The sequence below is a fragment of the Erithacus rubecula genome (assembly GCF_903797595.1).
Source record: "Erithacus rubecula genome assembly, chromosome: 3".
NCBI classification, from domain to species: domain Eukaryota; kingdom Metazoa; phylum Chordata; class Aves; order Passeriformes; family Muscicapidae; genus Erithacus; species Erithacus rubecula.
In genome coordinates this window covers 5752627-5765824 of record NC_136689.1, presented here as the reverse complement: position 1 = coordinate 5765824, position 13198 = coordinate 5752627, and the positions used below count along the sequence as shown (strand labels likewise).

At 40.2% G+C, this 13198-nt stretch overlaps 1 protein-coding gene across 6 annotated transcripts in view; it reads left to right on the top strand.

Annotated features, from left to right (window-relative positions):
- PRKAG2 (protein kinase AMP-activated non-catalytic subunit gamma 2) overlaps positions 1-13198 on the top strand; it is a 205580-nt gene that overhangs the window by 173042 nt on the left and 19340 nt on the right. For all 6 annotated transcript variants that reach the window (XM_079302881.1, XM_079302882.1, XM_079302884.1 and 3 more), the window contains one exon: positions 4472-4581. In XM_079302881.1, the coding sequence (XP_079159007.1) occupies positions 4472-4581 (110 nt within the window). The remainder of the gene's footprint in view (positions 1-4471; positions 4582-13198) is intronic.

Here is a 13198-nt window from a genome sequence, read left to right as displayed (position 1 = left end):
TAACAGAGAATAAAATGTGTTTTCCCCTAACTAGGTTGTTTAGCACAAGTGAGAACATCACAAAACTACATTTCTACTTCCCCATTTCCTTTTATCTGTTGGATCTGGCTGGGGGGAGATGATTATGCCAATAGTAGTCAAGGTGAAAAGTAGTGCTGGGAGTGCTTAGCTCAGCTCCTGCTGCTCTAAGACTTTTAAGCTTTATAAGTTGCACAGTTTCCATACTGATTCTTATTTAAAAATAAGGGGAATGGTGCAATTACTGTGTATATTTGTGGTTTCTGCCTTCCTTCAAGCTGTTCACCAGAGCTAGGCAGTCAGCTGAGTGCATATTTTACATACAGCTCTCTGCTGTTTTTTCCCTGCTTTTTAGAGGGCCTTTAAAATTTGGCCATTAATTTCATATGAAACTTTGAGAAGTTAGTTATATTAACAGTTGTTCAGGTAAATAAGAAGTCCATAAGTTCAATAAGAAGATTAATAAGTTTAGGTTCATAAGTTTGAGTTCTTCAAACAATTGAGAGTTACCAGCCCTCAATCTAACCACAAGGACAGGGATGCTATGGAGAGCTACTGTGGTGTGCTTGTGGTGGAATTAAAAGAAGGTGGAAGTTAAAAGAAGGTGAAAGTGCCCAGCCTCTGTGGAACCTGTGTGTTTCTTCCAAATACTCCTGGAACCAGTGACTGGTCTTGACATATGACTGGATACCAGGAGCATAATACATAAAATACATAAATATATAAAATATATAATACCAGGAGCTGTAACATAAAATATAACAGGAAAGGTTGTGATGTTGGTATTGTTGAAATCAGGAATCATGTGCTCCAGGATCTTGTTGGGCCAGCCCAGTCAGAACACAGCCCAGAAATGCAGCCTGTGGCTTGCAACAGACACTTCTGAGGAGCTTTCTTGCAGTTTTTTATGTCTCAGCATTTGGAAGCTTTTCTATAAGTGTTGGCATTATATTCCTCTTCTCAATCTGCAGGCATTACTTCTTTTTTGTTTTTTCCTCTTCTTTTTTCTCCTTTTGAAGGCCATGAAATTCTGAGGGGAAAGCTGCAGTAGGAAAGCACCCTGCATGGGCAAAGGTGTGAGTGGAACTGAAGGCATCTGTTCAGTAGATCTCTGAGGAAATGCTTCAGCAATGCTGCAGAAGTTTCTGTGTCATTCATGATGATAGTTCTACCTCAGAGCTCTCTGAATAGACAATTATGCTTAGTATGAATTCCACTGCATTCTCTGAGTCACTATTGTTGAATAATTAATCTGTAAAAAAAAAAAAAAAAAAAGCTATGATGCTCTCATAAATAACATCTACTGGCTAAAATAAAAAAACAATTGTGTCTCATGTTATAGTGAAGGCTGGGAGAAAGGAAGAAAATAAAAATCATTTTGGTGAATAAGATTGAGGAGCAGAGTGGCAGTAATACAAACAGATTGATCTTCTACTCTTTAAAAAATCTCTAACAGTAGGAGCAAATAAAATGCCAACACAGAGAATTTACTCTGTAAAACCCTGTATGACAAGGGGCTCAACCTCAGGTATTAAAGTGTCTGACAGGGTTTATTTGTAACCTTGCAGGTGACTTCTTTTTCTGTTCTATTAAAAATCACAAAAAACAGCACTGGGAATTTGGATATTTTTGCCTTCACCTATGGCTTGGGAAGAGGGGGTGGGCATGGGCAATGCCACTTGCAAAATGACTTCCAGATGAATCTTCAGGAGATAAGCTTGCATGAGTGAGCACCCCCCAGGAATACATATTCAGGGACTTATTAGTGGATTCTTCTCCTCCCTGATCCTGCTCTAGATTCAGATGCCTCCTGTGCTCTGTGAGCCATCTGATTTCCAGATCATGAGCTGCAGAGGGCTGAGGTTTGGCTGGAGGCAGTTCTGGTTCAAGTCTCCTGAATGTTGGGCAGATGATCCTGGGTGCAGATCAGAGCTGCAGGGACAGAGGGAGGTTGTAAGTCAAGCCAGAAGGGATCTGTGTGTCCATCCAAGGGAAATTCTGCTGTGCAGGTGCTGCAGAGGCTTCAGAACAAATGGGCAGTTATTGGGAAAACAAGCCTGAAACATGAAACTAATGATGAGGGTGTTCTTGTTTGATAATTTATATTTGCAGCACAGTGGTGGTTGGATACAACCCAAAGCAGGACATTTGTCCTCTGGAAGGGGAGACAAGAAGAAGATTATGCCCTGTGCAGTTGTACAGTTCAGGAAAGATGGATGTGAGTGCATCCCTGAGATGTGCTCAGCCTTAGGTTTGGGAGACCTTTTTCTCCATTGAACATAATATATACATAATACACAATACCTGTACAAAGAATTGGGCTGTGGCAGCTGTTGACTATTCCCAGGTAGCTGAAGGTGTTAGAAGGTCTTAAATATCCTTTCTTTCCAACAGGCACTTGATAAAATTCTGTAGGACATGAGAGTTAAATCAGTGGTGCTGATGTTTTGCATGTTTAGTTAGTAACTAATAAAGTGGTGCATTGTAGTTATTTATAGAATAAGGGTCTTCTGTAGAAATAAACCTCAGTTCCAGCTGGACAATTGGGTCCTTGTCCAGATCCTGCTGGAGTTTCCTAGCTGTTTCCAGGAGTGTTAACAGTGCTCACAGATGGCTATCTCATGGTTCTGAGTATTTTTAATTGTAACTTTCCAGTTCAAATTAAAGGGAAGCAGTTGCTTTGTGGTGTCTCCCCTGAGATGGAAGACAGCACATGGTGAGATAACAACATTCAACCATTCCTTTGCATCTGGGTGGGGATTGTTGAGATCCAGCTGAATTTGTGTTTGGAGGGTGGGAATGTGTGGTAGGTGAGAGGAGGGTTATGGGCACACCTTCATTGTGCTGGTAAGAGTTCCTGGTTGTGGCTGCCATGAACAGCCTCCCCTGATTGAATTGTTCTGGCTCACAGTTATTGTGCTTATCCTGATACATTTAAAAATTGTTATTGAGTTGGCAAGACTCTGTGGAGCCATGATGTGCTCTGAGAGTGTTCATTTTATTTCAGCTGGTTGTTTTGTGGTTTGTAGAATCATTGAATCGTTTAGGTTGGAAAAAACCTCTTAAGATCATCAACTCTAACTGTTAACATTGTATTCACCATCCCATATCCCCAGGTGTGACATCCACACATTTTTTTGAACGTGTCCAGAGATGGTGATTCCACTGTTCTGGTGGAATTTGAGATGTTCCTGTGCTTGTTTCTACCTGTAGTATCTTAATTATTTACAAACTTGAGATTGAAATAAATAAGGACTCTTGGGACTGCACTTAGGATTGTGAAGCAACCATAACTTTCTAAAGATCAGACTTCTTGATTTTAAGAGTAATGGGAGTAGGAAATGAAGGACTTGTTCAGTGTGTAATGATGCTGTATCCTGGAGCAGCCACTTGTAGGGGAGATCCAGCTTTGCTTCTGTAAATTTGGACTAAAAAGGCTGTGCTGAACCATTTGATGGAAATGACAAATAATTTATCCAGAGCAAAATAACTGATCTTGACCAAATGTAGCAAATGAGGATTTTGAGTTTTCAAGTCCTTACTATGAAGTTCTTTAATGGTCAGTAGGTATTTCAAGGTTGTTTTATTTGTTGTCTTTTTTATTGTTCTCTTCAAAAGTGTAATATATGTCCAAGTTTCTGTGAAATAATTACAGGGTCTAAAGGGTGCATCTCTGTTGGGGGGATTAGCCTTGGCCAAGTTCTAGGTACCTGCTGGAAAGAGTGGAGAGCCAAACTGCTTAAAAAATAAAAAAGTGAATATACTTGAGCAGATCTGGGTGTTGTATGCACATGCATCTGAACAAATGCAAAGGAAATTTAAGGTGTTAAGGACAGAACTGCATGTCCATGCTATAGATGTGCAGCACTAAAACCATTCCAGCCACGTGGATCCTGGTTTTATAAACAGAGTGTTGGAGATGTGATGCTCTGTGTAACCTGAAGAGAATGGAGCTGGTTATGGAACTTTTGTGCTGCATTGTTAGGAAATAGAAAATTACTGTGTGAAAAGTGAAACAGGTAGCAGTAAAGTTTCAAGAAATACTAATTTAAGGAGCTTGAGTTAGTAAAGCCTGATACTAAAGTTTCAAACTGCCTTCCTCTCTATATAATGGTGTTGAGATCCATATTCCAGTCGGTTAATGTTAGGAAAAAAAAAAAAAAAAAAAGGGGACTTTTTAAGAATGTTATTCTCTAGCATGGAAGTCCTTTCTCATCAAAGAAGAACAATGCATTTTGCCTTTGTTACATTTAATCTGAAAGGAAAGATGAGTCTGAAATGCAAAGTGCAAACCTGTGCCTGTCTGTCCCGATCTGGAGGTGTGAATTTGAGTTTTGCTTTAGGGCTGTCCTTCTGCATTGGTATTCAGTTGATTTAGCATGTTTTTATACTACTCTTTTTTGGTTTTTTTTAAAGTTGCTTAAATAAAACAACATAATGTTTTTACTTGCAGCACTTGAAGAATCGGAAAGTGACATTTATGTGCGATTCATGAGGTCACACAAGTGTTATGACATTGTTCCAACAAGCTCTAAGCTTGTTGTTTTCGACACTACGCTACAAGTGAGTATTCTCCTTTCAGTCTGCCTTTGCTTGCAGTTTTTTGGGTTTGTTTTTTTTTTTTTTTTTTAATCACTGTTTCCTGAGTGTTAAATGAAATTTGATCTCTTGAAGAGAAATACTGCCATCTGTGCTTTGACTGTACAAAACTATATTGTTTCAACTGTGTCTTTCACGTTTTAGAGGAGGAGTTGGGGGAAGGCATCCCAGCAGAACAGAAAGAGGGGATGTAATTTGGTTTGCAGTTGAAATCTCTGTCTAAAAATAAAAATTTCAGATGAGACCAAATTTGTATTGGCTTCTTCATGGCTACCTGAATCTACATAAAGACATTTGGTGTAAAATCCTTGTGCAACAGCTAAAGTGTACCCAGGTGCTCTGAGCCTGTTCCTGCTGTACTGATAACACAGTTGAGGACTCAAATGGATGGCTTAATTATGCAAATTATTACATTCTCCAGAAAATTTTTGTTTTCAGCTTCTCATTTTGCATTTAATCAGTAAATCATCTGCTAGACTCTTGGCTCTGTCTGAAGAGTTTATTTGCCAAAAGAAGGCATTAGCTGCCTGCTATAGAAACAGACTAATCTGTTCTGCAGTGTGGTAGAAAGCTGTGGCTTTCTTTGTTTCCTGGATTTTGCAATGGTATTTTTTGCTTGCTTTGGTTTTTGCTGTTTCAGTGTGTTTTTCTGTGTAAAGATGCTCCAATTCTGACTTCACTAAGCCCATTTAGTAATTTTGGTCTGGAATGTCATACTCAGACCTCAGCTTTCCACAGTCAGAGGCAGCCATGTAACAGATACTCAGTCCCAAAACTTTTCACAGAACCATCTTGTGTATCAGATAATTGTATATAGTGCTGGATTGAATGGTCTGATCTGAAAGGTGGAAAATCTGCATTGACTTTTTCACCATCTTAGAGGGGAAAAAGTTCTGCAGTGTTTAATTTCTTCTGCCTGAAAGAGAAGGATGACTGTCAAATCTTGAGTAAAAACTTTACTCTTTGACCTGAAAAATCAGATTTAGGGTGATGGGGTTCACTGTCACTCTTTCAGCTCTTCTCCTTTTCATTCCAGAAGGTATTTTTTTCCTCACACTGAGATGCTGTTCTGGGAGTTGGTATCTGCAGTGGGCATGACCCACAACCTGCATTGTCAGTGCTCACCTGGCTCAAAGGCTTGAGCCTGGTCACTGGTTGCAATTGGAGAGATAATTGTTCTTTATTCCATTTACCAGTTAATCTTGAGGCCATTGGGGCAGGCCACTGATTCCTTTTGGAGGCTCCAGAGCTCTTGATGAATGATATCATGCCAGATACCAGTTTTCATTGCTGGAGCTGTGTTGAGAAAATGCTATTAATGTCAAGAAGTGTGAGTTTCCAAGTGGTGAGCCAGTGTGAGGTAGCACCTGGGGAAACAGTGTGAGTGAGTGAGCTTTGTGAGTTTTCACCATAAAGGAGAACAGGTAACTTAATGGTGATGGAAAAACTTGCATCAGCACAAAATCCCTGTCTTATTTGGCATCCTTAATGATTGTTATGGATTCCAGCTAGAGGAGAACAAGGAATGCCTTGGTCTGTGATCATGGAGTCTCAGTCTGCTTCTCCAGGTATTTGGAAGCAGTGGTGGTAGAAGGGAAGTCTGCAGTTGCTCATTCAGACTCTAGTGTACAATAAATATGGACCAGATCTTGAGTATTGCTGATGAGAAGCTTTTTTTTCCCCCCTAAACTACATCTTTTTGACTTTACGTTATTAAATTTAATCTACTTGCATTACTTTTAACTTACAAAGTCATAGTTCTGTAAAGCAGGAGTCCATCTTCCAGCATGGGCACTATATTCCAACTTAGCAGGTTTTGCAAAACTGTTTAAGAAAACATTAAAAAGGTAGATTCTGAATACTTACCAGGCCTGCACTGTTCAGAGGTCTTTTAAATACTTCTGTTCATTGTTTCCATTTAGTTCTTTACCTGGCACCTGTGTTAATGTGCCACTGTCAGTGTCTTCAAAACACATCATGATCATTCATGTGGCTGGTGCACAAACACGTATGGAATATAAAAAAAGAATAGCTTTTTTCATTTGCCTCAAACAGCAGGTTAAGTACATGGTGGAGAATTAACCCAATAAGAATGATCAATTAAAACTTCTTAACTGTTTCTTGCATTTTAATTTTTAATGTAAAGTAATAAATTACTTACTGTCCTGTACCTCAAGTATCAGTTTGTACTTTGAGAACACAGCTCTGAAACATCCAGTCTCCATCTCAAATGGATATTTGACTTTCCTGGATCTGTTTCATTCCTACCCATGTCAGTGTTTCACCTAATACAAAAACAAACAAACAGAAAACACCCACCAAAAAAAAAAAACCCTGCCTTTCCCAGTGCCTTGGAAAAGTTTTCCAGTGATTTGAATTCAGGATTTTAATAATATTAGAGTTAAAACACACAATTTAGGAGCTCACTTCTTGCCTCTCTTAATATAAGTTAGTAATCATCAGTGGAGGAAGGAGGAGAAATGGAGCTGGGTTGTGTTTTCACAGCGTCCTTTGAAAGATTCTGGATTTTGGATTTTTGTTTGGCAACAGTATCCTGTCTCCCTCTGCTGGTCAGCGATCAGAGAACACATCACGTTTCTACCCTGGAAATCAGATACTTTGAAAAGTATTCTAGACCTGATGTTAGAGGTGGGAAAATTGGAGATGTTGGGTGGCACTGAAGCAACAGTGTTTCATCAAAGTAAATGTTTAGTGTCAGTGTCTGTGAGGGAATTAGTGTGAAATTTCAAAAGGAATCTTGTTTTAGCCCTAAGTGAGGGGATGGTGAGGTGCCATACACTGGAAATAGAAGGAAGGCTTTAAATAGCAGAAATAGCAGCTAATAAAGGGCATTTATGTTGATGTGTCAATCAGAAGACATGGGGGCTTGATTGCAGCATGTGGCTGCTCCACTCTGTGCTGGAGTGTCCAGAGCACAGCTGTGTGTGCTCCACCTGTCCCCTGTTGTGGCTGTCACAGCTGTGTGTGCTCCACCTGTCCCCTGTTGTGGCTGTCACACCTGTGCTGTTCCACCTGTCCCCTGTTGAGGCTGTCACAGCTGTGCTGTGGCTCTTGCACCTCTGCTGGGCATCAGCTCCTTTGTGCAGAGCTGGGCTTCAGCAGGGCAATGTGCCCTTGGCACCCAGCACCCAAACTGAATAAATGACTGTGCTGAGCCCTGCTCTGCTCTCCTGCCTGGGGCCAGCTAGCACAGCTCAGTTTGCCTCAGTGAGGTTTTATTCAGAGCTTCCCCAAAACAGGATCTGCCTCTGCTCTCTCTGCCTGTCCCATGCTGAACCCTGAAGTGGCAGATGTTGCCTGGGAAAGTAATTGTTGGCACAGTTCATTCTTGATTTAGACTGACAGTGGACTGTTCTTTCACCTTTTCAGTTTATTAATACTCATTTGCTCCTCATAAATATTTATAGAATCATATTGAACTTTGTGGCTGTGGCTTTCCCCTGCCTGTCACCACGAGTGCTCCTTGTTTGTGACAAGCTGCTGCCTTTGGCTTTTCCCAGGGAAGATACTGTCTTTTCTTGGCACACATTAAAGAAACTTCATGAAGTCTAATCTGACCAGGAAGGGAGTCAGGAGACAATTAGATGTTATGAGCTTTCCTGTGAAGTCTGGAAATTTGACTTTGTGGATGATGAGGAAATTGGGCAAGTTGCAGCAATGTGCAGCTCACAGTGGATAAACTTCCTCATCTTTTACACATCTCCTGAGATGTAAACAGGAGAATAAACCCTCCACAGCCCCTAGGAGGGGTTAGGGAGATTGTCCCTTAAGGGGCTGCTCTAAACATTAACTTACTGTCCTTCTTCATTCTAACCATGTGAAAAATGAATGGTTCTGGGTTGTCTTTATGATAGACTTCAGGAAATCACTGAGCTGAGTGCAGATTTAGTGGTCACCAGCTTGTGTCTTCAGCACAGCATGTGAGCACTGTAGAAGAGTTCATGCATTTGGTGTGCAGATCATCTGGGGGAAAGAGGGGACACCCAGGTCTGCCTTTCCTTTCTTTCTGTTGGTTTTAACCTGTATCAGGTACAAATAATGACACAGCAATCTGATAATTTTCTTTGATGGAAAGCAAAACAATTCCTGTATTAAACTTAGAGATGAATGAAATACAACACTTTATTCATGTTCTGTCTGCCAGGTTACTTTGTCTAACATCTAATGTGATTTCAGTTTTTCCTTGTTGCTGCATTCATGTGGTTTTTTTTGAGAGACCAATGCATTTCCCCCCACCCCATCCTGAACTGTATTAGCATTTTTTAAGGAATTGCCTCTTACCTAGCTTATAGCAATCTCTGAAGCTTAACTCCAAAAGCTTTCTTAAGGCCAGCTTTTTGTCTGACCTTGAAAGAAATGTATTAATTTGTTGTGGCTTTGCCCAGACTACACAAAGATGAGAAGGATTAGCTTGTTTTCTAGCACAGGGCAATTAACCCTTGAAAAGCAGTGTAGGTGGTGAGGATTAGGTGGGGACTTCCCTGTTTGTATCAAGCAGCAGTCTACAGTCCCAAGAATCATCTGTTAGCAAATGTAGTGCCTTGCAGAGTTTGCATAAGCTCTCTTTAGGTCAAAAGCGCTATCTAATCTTTGTCTAAATTATATTCTTAACTGTTACTAGTAAATTTGAATTTTAATAATAGAACATATGTAGCTTTTGCTCACCATGACCTTGAAACTGTTTTTAAAGCATTTGTCCCGCACTTCTTCATAAGCTAATAAAAATCATGTTTATGTGGAAACAGTCATCAGAAGCTTTCAGAATCCTAAAGACTCTTTCCTTTTATTTCCTTCTGTATGCTGAAGAAATCTTTGTGTGACTTGGTTAAATTATTTAACCTGCTTAATGAAATTATACCTAAGTTGTTAATGGACCAGATGTTGTTTTCACCAATGTAGGCTTTTGTCAGAACTTGTCACTCCAGTAAGAGCTCAAATGATTTTCTACCACATAACAAAAAAAAAAAAAAAAAAAAATGAAACAATGTTCTGGAAACTTCTTTAGTGAATTGACATGCTGGCAGTAAATATACCTTCTAACTTCTGCAGAGCATGCAATGGATCCAACATGAGAAGAATTGCAGAGGATTTATATTTCTCTTCCTTGTGCTAACTCTATTCAGTAAATGGATTTATTATATTTTATTCTCTCCAGGTCATTCTTGACTGGGGTGTTGCCTCTCTCCACGGTAATGAGATCAATCAGTATCCAGGAACAATGCTCCAGGATGGTTTGCTCCCAGAACCACACAGCAGACTCTGAGTCTGCTGTCACACAGCTTTACAAAAGGATTGACTCTGTTCCTTAGTTGGCTCTGAGGTTTCTCCCTGATGAAGCTGCTGCTGTCTGCATTTCTGAGGAGTGTCAATACCCCTCCTTGCTTACCCTGCCCACAGAACTGTAAGAGAATCATCTAATTTAGCTTCTAACCAGCATGTGGGCTGAGGCAGTTGAGCAGCCACATAAAAGCTCCCTTCATTGGGATCAGCCTGGAATCAGTACCATAATATGGGAAGACTGTTGTGTTTTTTCAGAGCTTCTCCTGTTGCTGGTATACAAGCACAGGAGTTTAATTCCTGCAGCTCTCAAAATCAACAGGAACTGCTCATTTGTGGATCTTGGACAAATGATAGGTGCCACTTAAACAGAAATTTCTACACAGGGTGTAGGTAAAGTGTTTGTGCTTGGCTGAGTGAAAGTTATGTATCATTCTTCTTGAATTCTCTGCCCGATCACCAATTTTTGGATAAGATTTTAATCTGTGAAGGAATTTCTGATCTACTCAGGAGTGTTCCCTTTTCATCACCTGCAGAAGATAAATGAATTTTGATCTGGTTTCATGCAAGCTTTCCAAAACTCAACCTGAGCTAGAAGACCTGATTGTGAATGTTTATTGGTTGGGGTTTTTCAGATGTTGAAGCAAATATAGCTGCCTAGTTAATAACAGGTTTGTCCACTGTTTCTCCAATCTACTTGGTAATGTAGAGGAGGAAATTCTACTTGATATGGTCCAAGACATGCTTATCTCTCACCCTCAGCAAAAATCTTTATCTTTAAATGCCCTCTTTGTTTAACAGCATGATCCTTTGAGGAGGACATGCTTCTAACAAATTCACAGACTAAAGAAGAAAATAACTGGAAAATGAATTTGAATGCAGCAGTCATGATGCTGAGATGGTTGGTTGCATTCTTCGTACTGGTTTAATCTCCCCAGACAAATCAGTTTGTAAAAACACTGAATTATATAAATGTACCAGAAGAGAGATTTTTAACTTTTCAGAATAACTCCTTTGCAGGACTGTAGTCCTTTGTAACTTAAAAATCTGTCTGGACTGGGCATCAGAACTTTTATTTGAAGGAAAAAATAAAAAAGGAATTGCAAGTTAAATATCCTTCCCAGTGTGAATTGCTTCAAAGTGAAAGTGATGGACTTGGAGAGTATTTAACTTGAACTGCTTTTGCATTATCAGGATGGTAATTGTGGAATCTGGGATGAATGCAGGAGTATTCCAACTTAGCTCATGGGAAAAAGTCTTTGAAGGTGATGCCAACAGCAGGGAAGAGGAGGACTGTCCAAGGAGCTCTGTGGCAAAGTTGTATTTTCAACTTAGTAATATTTTTGTAACATGCTCCCAAATAATATTTCATGGGTTTTGTTCAGGTGGCTTTGTACAGAGGAAGCACTGCCTGAAATCCTGGTGATATGAGGGAGTAGCAGGGGAGATCTGTTACACACCCCCTGATGGAGCAAGAGCATCAGCTTTACCTGCAGTAGCTTTTGCTTTTTCCTCTCTTGGAGACTTGCTGGGATTTGGGCAGCCAGAGAACTTGCCATGCTACTTAAACACAGTCCTGTTTATATTGGGCTGGAAACTGTTGCCTCATTCAGGAGTCTTGGCTCATAAACACGCTTGAACCAAGGGAGTAAAGTGTGGGTTGCCCAGGTTTTTTGCTGTACAAAGGTTGCAGCAGAGCCCTGATGATTTTCCTGTTACAACAAAGACCAGTTGTTCTGCTTTGTGTCTTCCTACTTGGTAGGAACTACTGAAATTGAAAGTGTTTGGCCTCTTAAAAAGGAATTCTCAGAGTAACTTTTTCTTCCACCTTCATTCTCTTAATGCTGAGAACAAAGTCTGTGTCTGGAGTGACTTTGCCACACCTGCTCATGTTGTGAAGATAGAGATAACACTGTTTTCCTTTGAAAATATAAAACTTTTCCCCCTTTGCAAGGGAAAACCATTGAGAAGCCTCTCCATGCCTTGGTGTTTGGTTTTTAAAACGTGAGTGTATTGGTGTAGCAATCCAAACTTCTCCTTTAGTTCTTCAGCTATTCTTACTGGGTCTGCTAAGACTGGATGCCTTCCTCTTGTAAATTCCTTCAACTATATGGCAAACTTTGTTATGCTAGGAAGGATGGTTGTTTCTCAGGGGCTGCCTGAAAGATTTGGGTTTGATGCTGTGGTCCACATGTGTATTTTTGGAGGTATTTGTCCTCTCCAGTTTTGTACTCCTTTAAAATAGTTTGTAGTAAAAATAAGCTGGGAATTTGTCAACTTACCCAGTGAAAATGATGATGAATGTTCTAGATTGCCTTAGATCATCCATCCTTCAGGAATCAGAGATGATAAAAATGTCAGGGATTAGCTGGGCCTGATATTGCTTTTATGGGAGCTCTGTGCCAAATACTGTAAGAAGGAGTTTCTTCCTCTCTATTCTGATCTGATAAAATAAACATTTCCTGGGGTTACATTAGGGGCTTTCCAGGCAAGTGGCTGATGCTGGCTTATCCAGTGAAACAGAGGTTCACATTTATCATCCTGCCTTTTGATGGCAGCCACACCACAGAAGTTCTGGCAGGTCTTTGAACACTGTCCATGCTACAGGACAATGATTTTGCATCATCCTCTTGCTGGAACTGGCACATCTGAAGGTGTTCCATGGCTTTATTTCTTACTTCTGCCACCTTTGAGCCATTTCAGTGAATTTTGTCATGAGGCAGTGGTGCTGAGTTGTGTTTTCAGCTCAGTAGGATTTTCTGTTCAGCTCTGACCCTTTAGCACCAGGAACTGTCACAGCTCTTTGCTCACAATAATCTGTCAAGGACAGGAATCTTTTTGCAAGTCAAATGGAGTCGATTATTACAGCAAAGCAGTCACCCTCCTTGATTTATGGGACAGTCCTGGAAGACAAGTCTGAAACCACTGGACATAGTCACAGTTTTTATAACACAGTGTTAGGTAAAACAAACATGTGTGTATTGTACACACACTGAGTTTTTGGAAATGAGCTCATCCTCAGTTTTCCTTTCAGGTGGTTCCCTCATTCACAGATGTTTACTGGAAAGAGCATTTCTGCAAGGGCTTGTAAAATCCCTGTATCTTATAAGAAGGAGTGTCCCTTTCAGAGTTTCCCAGCAGTGAGGAAAAATTTATTCTGCAGTCTGGTGAAATCTTCTACTGCTGTTCTGGTTTCACTGCCCAGTAATCCAGCTATTTTAGGAGCTCATTGACTGTAAGAGACAAGGTTTTCCAAATATTCTACCTGAAAAACAAGACTTTT